The sequence below is a fragment of the Canis aureus genome, chromosome 9 (genome assembly GCF_053574225.1).
Source record: "Canis aureus isolate CA01 chromosome 9, VMU_Caureus_v.1.0, whole genome shotgun sequence".
Taxonomy (NCBI): Eukaryota; Metazoa; Chordata; class Mammalia; order Carnivora; family Canidae; genus Canis; species Canis aureus.
Genome location: NC_135619.1, coordinates 63,686,680 through 63,701,940, shown reverse-complemented (window position 1 = coordinate 63,701,940; position 15,261 = coordinate 63,686,680). Strand labels below are relative to the sequence as shown.

The 15,261-nt window shown below is 47.4% G+C and overlaps 1 protein-coding gene across 11 annotated transcripts in view; it reads left to right on the top strand.

Moving 5' to 3' along the window:
- FOXN3 (forkhead box N3) overlaps positions 1-15,261 on the top strand; it is a 393,063-nt gene that overhangs the window by 362,396 nt on the left and 15,406 nt on the right. For 7 of the 11 annotated variants that reach the window (XM_077910308.1, XM_077910300.1, XM_077910302.1 and 4 more), the window contains 2 exons: positions 597-662; positions 9,876-9,981. In XM_077910308.1, coding sequence (XP_077766434.1) covers positions 597-662; positions 9,876-9,981 — 172 coding nt within the window. The remainder of the gene's footprint in view (positions 1-596; positions 663-9,875; positions 9,982-15,261) is intronic. The other 4 variants (XM_077910309.1, XM_077910306.1, XM_077910311.1 and 1 more) reach the window with 2 other exon arrangements.

Here is a 15,261-nt window from a genome sequence, read left to right as displayed (position 1 = left end):
TTAATTTTTTTCTTTAGATTTTCAAGTACGTTTTCTTTAATGCCTTCACCACCTCTACCGCCACCGTGTGCGGGCACACACAGTCTCGTAAAACACAATTCACATTCTGCTGACAGATGGAAGTGACCCGAAGTCTTGTTTGTATCACACTAGATGCGGGTATATTTAGGGCTGTCTCTTCTTGGAGCTCTGAGCTTCCCCCGTCCATCAAAGATTCCTATAGCTGAACTTCGCATCGTCACCCCACTGCCTTACTCCGCCGTGCCAGGGTAGCAAGCTGCGGGGGGGGGGGGGGGGGGGGCCACAGATCACCAACTTAACAGGAACATACAGTGCGATCTGTGAAAATCGCAAAACGAGGAGGGACCGTGCTTTGTCTGAAAAACTTACAACCTGCCCCTTAAATCTCATTCTAGAATGCCTTCCTCTCAAATCCAAACTGGAAGAAAGTCACCTTTGGGATAGCTCGTCTAGTTCCTGGATGTTTTTTTTTTTTTTTTTCTCTGTTGCTTTCATAAACTAACTTGCAGGGGGAAGAACACACACACGCACCAGCCCCGTTGTAAATAATGTTATTTATTGGTTGATTTTTCCAGATCCTGACATTGATGCTGCCAGTGCCATGATGCTTTTGAATACTCCCCCTGAGATACAAGCAGGTTGTGAGTAGATATTTCTATAGCCTACAGCACCATAGTTTGTGAACTTAACCTTCTCATTTATATACCAGGCCATAGGAACAACTAATGCTCAACTAGAACTTCCCTCGTAGAATCACTTCAGAACTACCTCAGTGCATGATTACATGCATATGCGAACAAACGTGCAGCCATGCATATGTATGAATGAATGCATAGGTGTGTTTCTGAGATGACAGAGTTTTCATATGATCTCAGAGCTCAAGACTTGGGGGAAGGGAAGCAGACCCATAATGAGTCCCCATGGAGAGAACTTCCTTTCTCCCACAGGAGTAGTTCCTGGGAGTTTGTGGTTTCTGCTAGAAGAGGCTATGTCGGGCCAGTTTCACAGTTATGGAACTGAGCAGTGCCCATTTCTAGAAATTTCTTTCCCTTTTGGGACCTCATCAACAGCAGGCTACCATTTTATAGCTAGAGAGGAGAGGTAGCAAGGTAGGTGTAAGGAGCTTGGGGTGGCCTTGAAATGGACCATCACTTGGATGAGTATCATTCCCACCAGCCTTCCAAGCTGTCATAAAGAAGAGGAGGCCGAATTTAGCTAGCAGGGCTCCTGTCTTCACCTTCTGAGCAACATCAAGCTTGAGACAGCGCTTTTCCTTCCTTGAACTTCTCTTCTATCCACTGCCCCGTGTTTTTTCCCGCCTCTGGAGCTAGACTACCATGGTTTTAGAAAGGTCTCCATCCCGAGTGATGATCTTAAATGGAGGGATCTGTCCCCTCCTCCTCCTGACTTGAATCTAGTTCCTCTGCTCGCACTTCACCCCCAGCCAGAACCCTGTTGAGCAGATGGCCAACTCACTTGCCAGGGTCTGCTCAGGACATGGCTGCATGGTAGCCTCCCGTGGATGGAACATACCGGTTGGAGATGATAGCATAACACAGCAGAGCCCACGACACTCAGGGACTGGTGCCTGCTGGCTCATCCTTAGGGCTGGGCCTTCAGCTTGTTTGGGGCTCTGGCTGCCTGAGGGCTGCAGGCCTCCTTAGAGAAATGCCCCAAATTGGAGAACATCCGTTCTTGGGTGCTTTTGTCAGTAGCAGACTGATACGCAGTTCCAGACCATCCTTCATAGCCCTCCTTGGGTCACAGCCTTCCCCAGAGCTTTAGGAAATTTGACTCTATCCTATCTTTTTCCTTCCTTTAGAAGATTCAGGAGATGTGGCCACACATTCTCAGGGGAGACTCATCCCTCTGGGGCTGCCATTACCTGTTCTGAAAGGTGCAGAGTTCCCATTCTTTCTTTGCTCCACTCGGATTGCCAGCAGTTGAAGTGTTAGGCTGCCCACACCTCCGAAAAGCAAATGCCACTGCTTTTTGCCACTTGTGTATCTAGTACAGTCCAGTAACTAGTAATGTGGTTTTTCAAAGATATTTGAAGTTACAGAGAAATTGAAACAAAACAAAACAAAAAAACGCCATTCTCAGATAACATTGCAGGAAGAGTACAGACCGGGTTGTAACCAAGTTACAGTCTGAAATGGTTTCCAGAATCAGATTGCATAACTTATCCTGGGGAAACATACTTGTTTCATCGGAGCTGTGCAAGATTCTCTAGCATCTTCCTTAGCCCCCAGCCACTGTACATGGTGATTGTTGGCCTAAAGACATGATTTTGATGAACCAAAATAATGGAATTAAGAGGGACAGGGGCAGGGGGATTGGTCATTAAGGAATTCCCAGCAGCTTCCATGCAAGTCCATTATCCCAAGGTTCTTGAGCACAGGTAGAAAAGAAACAGGATTGATCGTGATTCGCTGACAAGTGAATGGCTTTTAATGTTCTCGTGGTTAAGTGAGCTTCTCCCCACTCTCTCACCACAACAACCCAACTATAAATAATGACTTTTTTCGGGGATCCCCGGGTGGCTCAGCAGTTTAGCGCCTGCCTTGGGCCCAGGGCACAATCCTGGAGTCCCGGGATCAAGTCCCACGTCGGGCTCCCAGCATGGAGCCTGCTTCTCCGTCCTCCTGTGTCTCTGCCTCTCTCTCTCTCTCTCTCTGTCTATGTCTATCATAAATAAATAAATAAATATAAATAAATAAATAAATAAATAAATAAATAAATAAATAAATAAATCTTTAAAAAAAATAATTACTTTTTTCAAGGTATCCAGAGTCTTGCGTGGAAATACTGAATTTGAGTTTCAAAAGCTCGATGTTCATGTGTTGAAGCCATAGGATCATTTTTAGGCTTTTCTTCCTCCCTCGCTCTTAACCACTGTGAGAAATCCAGCTTCAGCCTTCCTGAAGGGGGGCTCCAAGGTCCTTCCACGAAGGAAAGAACCAGGAGGCCCACAAAAGTCATGGAAGGAGAGGCCCACTGACAGGTGCAGCCAAGAAATCCGTGTGTAAAGACTCGGGAGAGGGGTAGGAGCAGCATCTTTGTATTCACCTTCCCATCGACCTCACCCCAGTGTTGAGTAAAAGCCCCTACTGGTCAAGTGAGAGCTTGGTCAACAGCCCAGAGTAAAGCTCCCGAGGGTGAGGGAACAGGACTGTAGGAAGGACGTGAACCTGCCATGAGTGTCCTCTGCGTGCACTTGGGAAGCCAGTCAGCCTCCTGTAAGCCCGTGGGAGGTGTGTGTCTCCACCCATGGCCTTGGTCTTCTCTCAGCATTTCTTGGCTTCTCTTCCCCTCCCTCCTGTTTTCATTTTACTTGGGTCATGTTTTTTTTTTTTTTTTTCCCTGAGATTCAATGAGTGCCTTTTGCAGCTGCCATCCCCCTGCCTCACCAGCTTTGCCCAAGGCCTGGAAAAAGCAGGAGGTGATTCCTCCCTGACAAGATTCAGAGGCACCAGCACCCAGCCATGGCGCTGGAGGACGGGCGGCCTGGCCCGTGGTGTTGGTGTCCGTGTGTCCCCGGGTGGACGTGTGAGCGCAGCGGGTTCAGGCGGCCCCGTGTCTGCACCGAGGCTGCTGTGCTCTGCTCCCCAGGCCGGGTGGTGGCTGAGTGCTGTTTACAGAGCCTCCCCGGGCGTGCTGCTATTTATAGCCTCTTGTTTTCCCCTCCTGGGCTGTGCGGTGCCCTGTTTGAACAGAGGCCACCAGCCTTGTCTGTCCGCCGCGGTCACTTCCAGCACTAAGAAGCTGGCCCTGGGTGGCTTGAAAGCCTTTTCCTTTGCCATCGACCTTCGTGGCCACTCCACTTAAGGTCACCAGATGGCAGCCACTTCGATTGTTTCCTGTCATCCTCCCTGGGCCCAGCATCTGCAAAGCCAGCTCGGGGCTGGCAGACCGGCCACCGGCCAGGCCAAGCGGAGTAGATCATACAAAGGAAACTTCTCAAGAAGCTGGTGAGAATCCCAGTCGGCCGAGCCCCTTTATCTTTGAGGAGGGGCCCCACATTGCCCCGAGGGAGCTCAGCACCCCCCCACCCCATGTTTTGCTTGGGTCCCCTGTGGGCTCCCTCTGCCTCTCCTGATGACCTGATGCTTCCTTTTCGATGAAGCAGCTGTGTGCATCTCCTCCAAACCAAAGGCTTCAGTGTTTTGTCCCCATTCCCAGCAGCACCAGTGATGAGGTTATCTTTTCCAGACTTTGCCATCTTGCAGCACGGGGATCATCCTACAAGGTGCGCCATTACATCTTACATGCGCTCTAGGACACTACTTCCAGAAAAATCCGCACGGGACATTGCTGCCTCGTTATCTCTTGAACTTTGGATTCTGCTCCTAGTCAGATCCATCCACCTCTTCCCTCCCTCTCCCCATAAAAGTGGCTACAGAGACTAATTCCAGCTTCTAGAGTCTACTTAAGTACCTGCTTTGCAGTTCCCCTTTGACAAGCCCTGTGAGTCATCTTTAACCCCAATGGAGGGATTGTTATGAAGTCAGATCACCATTACTCATCTTCAAAGGCTTATATAATCCCTAGTTGGAATGTTCCCAGAGAGGAACACTGGATAATAAACAAAACAACAAAATGGGACAAGCCGAGGGGAGGGACCGAGGCGACGTTCCGCACCCTGCCTGGAAGAGGGAGATGTATCCAACACACCAGGCACCGGAGAAGGATGCCAACCGGGACACAGGCTCCCCCATTCCAGCCCCCTCCCCAGCATCCTTCCAAAGTAAGCAGGTGGAAAGGCCGACTTCGGGAAAGGGAAGGATTATCGGAATCACTTGCTGCTCAGCTTATGGCCTCTGGTAGCGTTAGCCAGGGCTGCCCTCCAAAGGCAGCAGTAGGAGCTCAGAGGTTAATTTTAGAAGCTGTGAAAATCAAGGAAGCTGAGCATCAGGAGGGAAGCTAGGGAAGCTGGGATGGGGAAGTGCTGAGGGTGGCAAAGCCTAGAGGGAAGTTTGTCTTGTGCCATAGACATTTTTTTTTTTTAGATTCTCAAGGTGATGACATTGAGATCCCAGTGAGCAATGCTGCTTGGTTCATGTGTGTATTACTTTCTTCCTGGTTAAAAATAAGGACGTTTAGTGTCACTCTCTAACGTAAGAGAAAGCAGTTGAGCAGCAAGAACTGGGAGCTCTGGGGCTCCTGTCCTTGGCACCTCATCCCAGCAACTAGAGAATCTCAGACGTGTGTCTTCCTGCATGTAAAAGCTGAATATTGAACTCATGTAACAGAACGGAATGGTGCTGGGGGCCTGTGCCTTTGCAGTGAGAGCCACAAACATGTCTAGTTTCTCACTATATCCCTTCACAGCTGGAGCCGAGGTACCCATTTCAGTGCATTGGGTGGGCTGGGCTGGTTGGAAAGTGCTTGGGCTTTAGGTGTTTTACCCCAAGGGTAATACAGAGTAAAAGGAAGGGAAAGACAGACGTGCTGACGGGCAGAGGGCTGAGGAATGCATACATGCTCCTTCACAGTCCCCTGAATCCAAGACTGTTAAATATGGACCTCAATGCCTTTCACAGACATTTTAGACTGGCTGTGATTCATTTTCCAGAAGCCTCGTTCCTGACGCTTGGGGATGGAGACAGGAAGGAGAAAAGATGGGAGAATAGTTAAGTGTCACAGCTGGCTCCTGGCAGCCCGTGAGCAAATACGAACGCGTCGCCATCCCAACATGAAGAGCGTTGCCAGTGATAAGGACTGAGAAGTGGCAGGGTTGGCAGGAGGAGCACTCAGTTGCAGCTCATTTGAGAGCAAACTCCAGGAGTCAGGAGAAGAGCCGAGTTTACAATGCCAGAAGTCTTGGAAGGTTCAGGAAATAGCACAGGGAAAGCCTTTTAATGCTTCGGGATAGCTCTGTCCATGAGATTCTCTTTGAAGTGACTACACTTCATTCATCAGGAAGATGTTTTTGTGAGTGAATGCAGAGAACTACAAAAAGCATTAAAAGGCTGGAAGAATTTCCCCCGTGTCTTGACCCCTCACCCATAGGTCCTGTTCCTTAGAGATAATTAGCAGGAAGACGCTAGAGAGATGGGATGGGATGGTGGAGGGATGAACAAGATGATGATAATGAGCTTCTTTAAGGGACCAGCCACTGAGCTAAACAGTTTATATCAGTCTTATTTAATACTCAAAACAATCCTATGAGCTATGTTTATACTGAGTTTACAGGTGAGGAAACTGAGGCACAGGCAGGTGAAGGCACTTGCCCAGAGCTGCAGGGCTAGTGGTGGGACAAGACCAAGACAGGGACAGAAGCCGTGCTGCCCTAGGCTTGTACCCTTAACCACTGCGGAACACTTGCTCCCTGGAGGCTTCAATGAGGTGAGGCCCACCAAAGGACCCTGGTCTCTAGTCCGTGCTCACTGGGGACTGGCTTCCCTCCTTTGCTCTCCATCCTGTTGGACATGCCCCTGGGGCTTACCGTTTCTGGGTACTTGGGCAGAGGACTCCGAGCTGGGGCAGTGTCCTTGGGGTTGCTTTGTCCTCTGGCTGGCAGATGACTCACTGGCCGTGCCAGAGTCCGGAGAACCTGTGCTCTGTGACTCCCTATCTGCCGTCTTCACTTTCCAAGGCACCCCAGTCTCTGTCCCAGGATTTTAGGGGTTTCAGGCATTTTTCTCACAGGGGCGACTCTGACATGTTTCACACGATGGGGACAGAAGCGCCATCGAGAGTAGTCCCTGCTCCTCCAGCACGCACTGTGGCCAGAAGATGGCCAAGTTCTTCCAGCCTGGTTCTAATTCTCCTTCTTATGGGCTCTCAGCTCACCTGGAATGGAGAAAGCCTGGGCTGCCTCAGGATGCTCTGAGGATGATGGTGGTGGTGGTGATGTTGCTGCTGCTTACATGACTAAGATGTATTTTCTTTATTAATTCAGTGAAATCTCCATCATGTGAGATAAACCCCATTTCTGTCCCCATCCTCTTACTGGAGTGGCTCGCTCAGGGGACACAGGCAGGAAATGACAGAGATGGGACGCAGACTCAGGTCCTCCCAACACCAGCATCTGGCTCTCAGCCACTACATGCCAGACAAGTTCCCTGCTCGGAACCCTTTAATGGTTTCCCCAGTACCCATGGGGTGGAGCCCAAAAGCCTCTCATTCCCACAGAGCATCATATGCCCTACCAAAATTACTCTTTGTTCTTGTGCACATTGTGATTTTTACTACTTCCTCTCCGCCTCTGAATGCTGACTTGGATGGTGCTTTCTACAGGGAGTCTTTACTTTGGGTCAGGGGTCTCCATCCTTCCGTGCCTACAGACCCCCCCTGCCCCAGCACTTACCACAATATATTTCCCTCGCCTCTTCAATTCTGTCTCCTGTATAACTGTGTCGACCCCTTGTCCCCTTCATCAAATACATAAGTGGGTACTTGCTATGTTAACCCATTAATGGATACAATCTATGTATGGGACTGTTATAATTTTGCTGGCAAGAATTAGTGATACTGATTTTAAATTTTTTAACTTATTTTAACAAGTAGTCCTATCTATCAAATTCACTCGCTCTCCTGGAAAAGATCCCTAGTAACTGATATCTTCAATAATATTATAAGAATTAAACGGAGTCTACGGCTGTCTGGCCATTTCGAAGAGACTCCCAAGCAGCAAAATAGCTGAAAAACCCTTTGTCACAGTCCCCAAAAGAGACAAACAGAAAGTCTCTCTTTTCAAACAACCTGATGCATCTGTCTACAAACTCCAGAGTTCTATGGATTTTTGCATGTCTGTCCTTGAGAATTATGGGTATTTTTCCTGCCATGTTTTATTGTAAAAGTTTTCTAAATTTAGTTCCTCCGTTTACGTCTATGATCCGTTTCTAATTAACTCATTTATGGCATGAGGTGAGGACCAAGGTTCATTTTTTTCCCAAATCTCCAGTTGTTCCAACCCTGCTTTTCTCCATTGTGTTGTCTGGATACCTCTGCCAAAAATCAGTTGGCCATGTATTTGGGGGTTTATTTCCGAAATCTGTTTTCTTCCTTGATCTCTATCTCTCCACTTACACCAATACCACCCTGTCTTGTAGCTCTGTAAGAAGTCTTGAAATCAGCAACACAAGTCAGTTAATATAAATTTTAGACACTCTTGCTTAGAACTCATCAGCTAAGCAAAATAGGATACTTACCTTCAGTATCACATTATGCAGGTTTCATGCTTTTAAGACACTTGGTTAAGTCTCCTGTCTCAAATGATCTGCTATCTGAAATCAGGCTGCTGGTAAGGGATATGGGTAAGAGTTCCTGATCTAGTGCAGCCTGCTGTCACAGTTCAATATGGTAAGAGAAGGGCAAGATTCCGGCCCACTGGACTGCACTGGTAGTACTGGCTTTGGGCACTGATTTCAGTTCTGTCTCCCATCCACCAGCGGCTGGGGCTTTACACTAACCTAGGAAAAAAGTGGCAAAAATATTAGCAAGAGCCACAGAATTCTCAAGGACTCGGTCTGTATAGCATTATCTCATATTCAGGAGTGGACATTGACCCTACATGAGGGACATCTAATTAACCTTGGAATATTTATGTAAACATGTCTTTAGAAGCCTAAAAATTACAGGAGTAAAAAGTAATGTTTGTGTTTTGTCAAGAGCATGCCTCTCAATATGGACTTTAAAAACTTAATATCCAGAAGGGTTTTCATTTTTGAATGCATAATTTTCTAGAGCCTCTTTGGTGTGGCCTTTGTTTGAGAAAGCGTGATTTATCCACCTTGCCTCTGGATGAGACTGTGCCAGGGCTGCTAGATGAGCACAGCCAGAGCTCTGGGGAGTCCGGACGCCATTCAGAGGAGGAAGCAGAGATGTGGGTAACTTGCACGAAGTCACAAGAGGAACTAAGATGAAAGCTAAGGCTGTGAGCCCTGAGGACACGTGGAGGAGTGTTGGTAGTACGGGACGAGTATTGGCCTGAAACAAATGAAAAAGATGGACTGTTGGGGGTTTCTTGGGGTTCCCCTGCTGTGTGACTCAGGTGTGAGGCCACTGGGAGATTGTCTGGAAAAGGACAGGATCTCATGGTTGCTGGCAAAAAGGTTGCCCTACTGTTGCTCAGGGGATGAGGGTATTTCGGAGAAGGCAGGATGATGAGACAACTCTCGGGAGATTTGGTTGGGGGAAGCTTCGAGAGAGTAGGAAGTGGGCCCTCCAGAGTGGGCTCTGCAGGGTTCTGAGGCGGGAACCAGAGCTTCCCAGCCAACCCTCCACTTCCAGCCGACACTGAGGAAGGGTCTTTCCTCAGGCAGCAGAGATCATCGTGAGTATGAACTGTGTTGTGAGCACTGAGGTGCCACGTAGCTTGTAAGATCAGCTTTGCTGTTGTCTTGGCTCTCTCTTTCCCTTGTTGGGTTAAGGACACGTAGAAAGGTGTTCTCAGCTTCTGACTACGACCAGAGAAGCATGAGGGAATGAATGCTTTTGTTTGGTCATCGCTGCCAGACTTGTGTCTGTGTTCTTGGGGTCTTGTTAGGGCCTGGCTAGAAATAAAAGCTTATCTTAATACATGCAAGGAAATCATGTCTGAAGCCCATTTTTTAATACCCTTTTTTAAAGTAATGCATCAGTAATTTGATTGTAAAGTACTGGTCTGACATGGCTGACCGAATCTCTTTCTCTTGAGGCATGGTATCTTCCTTTCTCCTCAGTGTGCATGCATGTGTGTGTGTGTGTGTGCGTGCGCGTGTGCGTGTCCGTTTCTCTCTGTCTCTGCTTCCTATGCCAATACCACTTTCTCTCTCTCCCTCTCTGGTGTATCCAAAACTTCTGACTCGAAGCAGAAATCATCACACCTGAACTCACCTGTGGTGTCTCTCTCCCACTTGCTTTTGCAGTGCCCCCTGGAGTGATACAGAATGGAGCGCGGGCTCTGAGCCGAGGGCTGTTTCCCGGAGTCCGGCCTTTGCCAATCACTCCCATCGGGATGACGGCAGCTGTGAGGTAAGGGAGACGCCCCCTGGGCAGAGCTGGCCTAAGGAACGCAAAGGGCGCCATGTGTCCCACGGGCCCACTTGGGATGGAGAGGCCCAGCCTCTCACTTGGGAAGACAGTACAGCTGATTTGGGTGTTCAGAAAAGTCAAAGTAACTCCCAGAGACCCCAGGCTTTTCCTTCTGGGCTCAAATTATCTTGGTCTCTTTGCATATACGAAGATAAAGACAAATTAAGCTTTTTTTGTTGTTCTAAGAAGGGGGGGGCAAGTTGGGTAGAAGGAAGTAGTGAGCAAGTTAGTCATTCGACTCTAGGCTAACTGGTCTACCTCTAGAGTGAAATGCAAACTTGCAGTGAGTGGGATATAAATCACAGCCGGTGTCCTTCCCTTGCTCAAAATCAGATCAGTTGCCAAACCACATGAACTCTTCTTGGAAAATTGCTTCCCTCCATCCTTCTGTGACTCCATTGCCGGTCCTGGATTAGTGTCTCTTCTCTAGCTACGACCCCTCACGGGTGCCAGTGTGAGTGCCGCCTCTCATCTTCCTGCTGCTTCTTTGCCGCCCCCCGCCACCCACCCATCAGCCACTGCTAGACTGATTGCCTAAAATGTGTCTCTCTGGCTGTCCAAAGAAGCACCTTCTTTGACTCCCACACATCAGCCTGACATCATCACCCCAGTCCTCCCATCTCCTCGAGCCAAATCTGTTCCCCAAATATGTCCAGTGGTGGCCCATCTTACCCACTCAGTTGCCTCTATGTAGACATCCCTCAGCCTCCATGTGCAAAGCAGCACCCCCTTCAAGGTCCATCACAGGAACACTTGCTTTACAAAGCAACTGTGGATGGATTTCTCTTTGCTTTGAAAGCCCCATGCTTTGGTTATGGCCATTTGATGAGTGAACCTGTGTGGTAAAGTTCCTCTGTGTGTCCCCCTCTGCTCAGTAGTTCGCTTGCCATAAGCAGGGGCCAGGTTCTCACTTGCTTGGCTGATGGCTCCTCATGTTTGCATGGTGTGGTGTCAGGCCCAAGCTGTCACTTGGAAGGCCCATTGCACTGAGCTGTGCACCTTCACAGCATCCTCTCCTTGCTCACTCTGCACTTTTGGATCAAGTTTGCATCTGAAGGCCATTTTATCTTAGTGAAGTCTCATGTCCGGCTAAGAGAAGAAAAGGAAGAGGTCCTGACGGTTGCCCTGCAGAGGTGGGACTCAGACTTAGGAGGAGCTGGTGGTGGAATTCCTGACCTCTGATGGCCCCCTCTCCATTGGGGCTGGAGTCTCTGAGCTCAGAGGAGGGACCTCAGGAGATCTCAGGATCTCCTGCTTGTGCAAGCACCCTAAGGGAATGTGGAGAAGTTGGTTCTGTAAGCATTTGAGGGTCTATAAGCTGGATTCAGCAACTATTACAGGAATGAACCATTGCCTCAGGTGAACAGGATACACACAGGAAGAAGGGGCATGTCCTTTCTTCCTCTACCCTCTTCCCATGGTTTCTGAGGCAGCTCCTGTTGTCTGAGCCTAACATGGAGCCAGATGGTGCAGCAGACCTGGGGCTGGCATAGCCCGTCCCAGCCCACAGAGCACCATGGAAGAGTAGATTTAGGGCTGAGGAGCACTAGCTTCACAATGGCACCACTTGCCTGATGGTTGTCCACTGTGAAGGCACTCGTAGTCTCAGAATGACCTCTCTGAGCCTCAGAGAAGTTTTCGGTGAAATGCACAACTGTTAGTTTGCAAGACTAAACAGGTTACCATGTGCATAAATAAGAGAGAACCTGACAGTCAAGGGAACTGTGGTGCATTGGTGCATTATCCAAATGCCAGCTCTGCACCCTCCACCTCCGTTTCAAGAGAAATTAGGGAGAGGAGTGTTGCAAACTCTGTAAGGTCAAGAACCTTGGTCAGAGGACTCTGCTTCCTTCATGCCCCAAATGCCTGGCAAATAACGGGCATGAGATGCTTTTGGAAAGAATAAACATAAATAATAGCCGTGGGGGTGTTTGCAGAACCCAGTGTCTATATAAAACCCATTAATAAGTCTTTAGGGTGCTGAGGAATCTTGTTTTGCTCTTTCACATTCATTGTAATTTAAAAAAAAATTTTTTTTTTTTAAATTAGACTATGTATCTGAGGTCAAAAGGAAAACAGTCCACAGAACAAGGGCACATGTCTTCCAGACCCTGTGGCAGTGACCAGGGGTTCCTGGGCGTGTTTAGCGCTTCCGCCACTAACCCCCCTGCAGCTTAGCCAGGGATGGAGGGAGGGCCAGAGAGTCATTAGCACCCACTAAAGACCAGTTTCCTACTCTGCTTTGCGTGATAGGTTTTCTGTGTGAGTCTAAGCGACTTCTCCTTAAGTGAAAATATTTGTCTTTCAGGGATTTTTTTTTTCCACCACTGAGTGGCAAAGGCCATGTTTGTTTGTCTTAACTCTGAAACTGTTATTGACATAGATGAAGTGTTACTTTTATTAGCTGATCATTACACAGCTTGTATTTGCTGGGTTCCTTTGCATATAATTATGATGTGAAATCTCCTTGTAAGAGTATCTGTCAATAGTGTAATTGACTTTACAGTGTTGACTTTTTACTCAATAACCTCAGAGATTGGCCCATCCTTAGGCGTTGGAAACCTGCTTATTTTTAAATTTGCCTGGGCATGGAGTCCTCAAGGCACATTATCCTCAAAATGACTCTCACACATCTTAAAGTTTTATGCCTGCCTGTGTCTTCTGTTTTCCCAGAGAAATTCCTTGCAGAGAATACACTGAATGGAACAAATGATGATAGCCCTAGAAGAACTGTTTCTGGCCCTTTCAGGAAACAGGAGCCCCAAATTTCTTAACATTTATAGCATTATGGGCTGCCTCCCAAGTAGGGACCATAGCAACTCTCTGGGATCTGGGTCACCTTGCTTCCAAAACTCTAAAGGCTCTTTTTGATCCCAAGTGATCATTCAGGTGGTAGAGAAGAATTAAATGTCCAGGGCTTGCCAAAAAGGACTGGGAGAAAATTGCTGAGGTTGGGGTCCTTCAAAAGCCTCGGAGCCCAAAAACTACATCTAAGAACTCAGGAACCAAGTTTCCCCGGTCCTTATTCTGTGGCTGTGGGATGTTGGGCAGGTGTGCCTGGCACATGGCGTGCACGAAGTAGATGTCTGATAAAATAAGTAAACACAAACAACCCAATTCAGAAATGGGCAAAGGACTTGAATAGACATTTCTCCCAAGAAGATATACAAATGGCCAAAGCACGTGAAAAGATGCCCTGCCTCACTGGTCAGTAGGGAACTGCAAATCGAAGCTATGAGATTCCACTTCACACCCATTAGGATGACTCGTAGCAACAGCAGAAACTAACAAGTGTTGACAGGATGTGGAGGACTTGGACCCCTTGTGTGCTATTGGTAGGGATATAACATGGTGGAGCCATTGTAGAAAACAATAAGGCAGTTCTCAAAAAATTAAAAATAGAATTACCATATGATCCAGCAGTTCTCCTTCTGGGTATATACCCAAAAGAACCAAAAGTAGGGTCTTGAAAGGATGCTTGTTCATAGCAACACTATTCACAAGAGCTAAAACGTTTAGGCAACCCAAGTGTCCCTCGACAGATGAATAAATAAGCAGCACGTGGTACATAACACACAATGAAACATCAGTCAGCCTTGAAGAGGAGAGACATTCTGACACATGCTATGGTATGGATAATCCTTGCGGACATTACATTAAGTGAAATAATCCAGTCAAAAAAGACAGACTCTTCTGTTCCACTTAATGCAAGGTATTTAGGGTAGTCAGAATCATAGAGACAGGAAGTAGAATGGTGGTTGCCAGCAGTTGAGGGGAGGAAGGACTGGAGAGTTCGTGTTTATTGGGTGCAGCATTGCAGTTTCATAAAAGGAAGAATTCTGGAGATGGATGGTGGTGGCTGCACACTATTATGAATGTATTCAATACCACTGACCTGGACAATTAAAAATGGCTAAGATGGTAAGTTTTTCACGTTTAAGTATTTTGCCACAATAAAACCAGTTGGAAAATAAAATTAATGATGTGGGGAGCCTCTTGGATTCAACTAGCCTGCCCTCTACTCACCTTCCCAGCTCCCCTTTCTGACGACCTGAAGCTGAGCCGCAAACCCCAGGAAAAGGCAAAGATTGAGCTTCTTATGCCACCTTCAGGAAAGTGTACATCTGTACCCATTGGTTTTAAGAGGTGGTGGGGGTCATCTGAACTGCAGCAATTTATAAAATTAAAAGAAAGTTCCATCCAGTCACCATCTAAACCTGCTTAATTTGGGACACCTGAGTGGTTCAGTGGTTGTGTCTACCTTTGGCTCAGGTTGTGATCCTGGGGTCCTGGGATCGAGTCCTGCATCGGGCTCCCCACAGGGAGCCTGCTTCTCCCCCTGCCTGTGTCTCTGCCTCTCTCCGTGTATCTCTCACAAATAAATAAAATCTTTTTAAAAGTTTGTTTAAAAATAAATAAATAAACCTGCTTAATTTTATTTGGACCTCAAATGAAAACTGCAGTTCCCATGAAACATATAGTGAGTCAGGAATGAATGGTCTTACTATAATGTGGAGCATTAATACCTAAGGTCCTGTCAGAATAGTCCCCAGGAAAATTCTCAGCCTAAGATCTGCTCCTGCTCACCTAACTTTGTCTTTCCCCTTGAGAAGATGTTTGTAGGAGTTCAGGGAGCTGACAACCTTCAGTGTTAATATAGGGTGTTAGTCTAATTACAGGACCTGAGGGACGATTTGCCAGTGGTCTTTTTCTTTTTTTAAGATTTGATTTTTAGGTAATCCTTACACCTGTCGTGGGGCTTGAACTTAACCCCGGGATCAGGAGTCACCTGCTCTACTGACTGACCCAGCCAGACATCCCTGGGCTCTCTTTTTTCAATTGAAGTATAGTTGACGTGCAATCTTCCATTAATTGCAGGTGTACAACATACTTGGACAAGTCTGTACTTTATGCTGTGCTCATGACAGGCGTAGCTACCGTTGGCCACTGTACAATGCTATCACAGTATCACTGACTATATTCCCAAAGCTGTACCTGCCAGTGGTCTTTTTATATTGTATTTTGCTTTGTTTTTAAAGACCAAGCACCTGTCAGCTTCGTCTTCTGAAATCACGGTCTTTGAAGGCAGTTCGGAATCTCAGGATTAGGTTATGCTTTATGGTAGGAGGGAGAGGAGGAAATACTACCGGCATAATATGGCTTATTTTTTATTTTTTTCTGAATTTATTATGATAACTGTAGGAATCTGTGCACTTCACC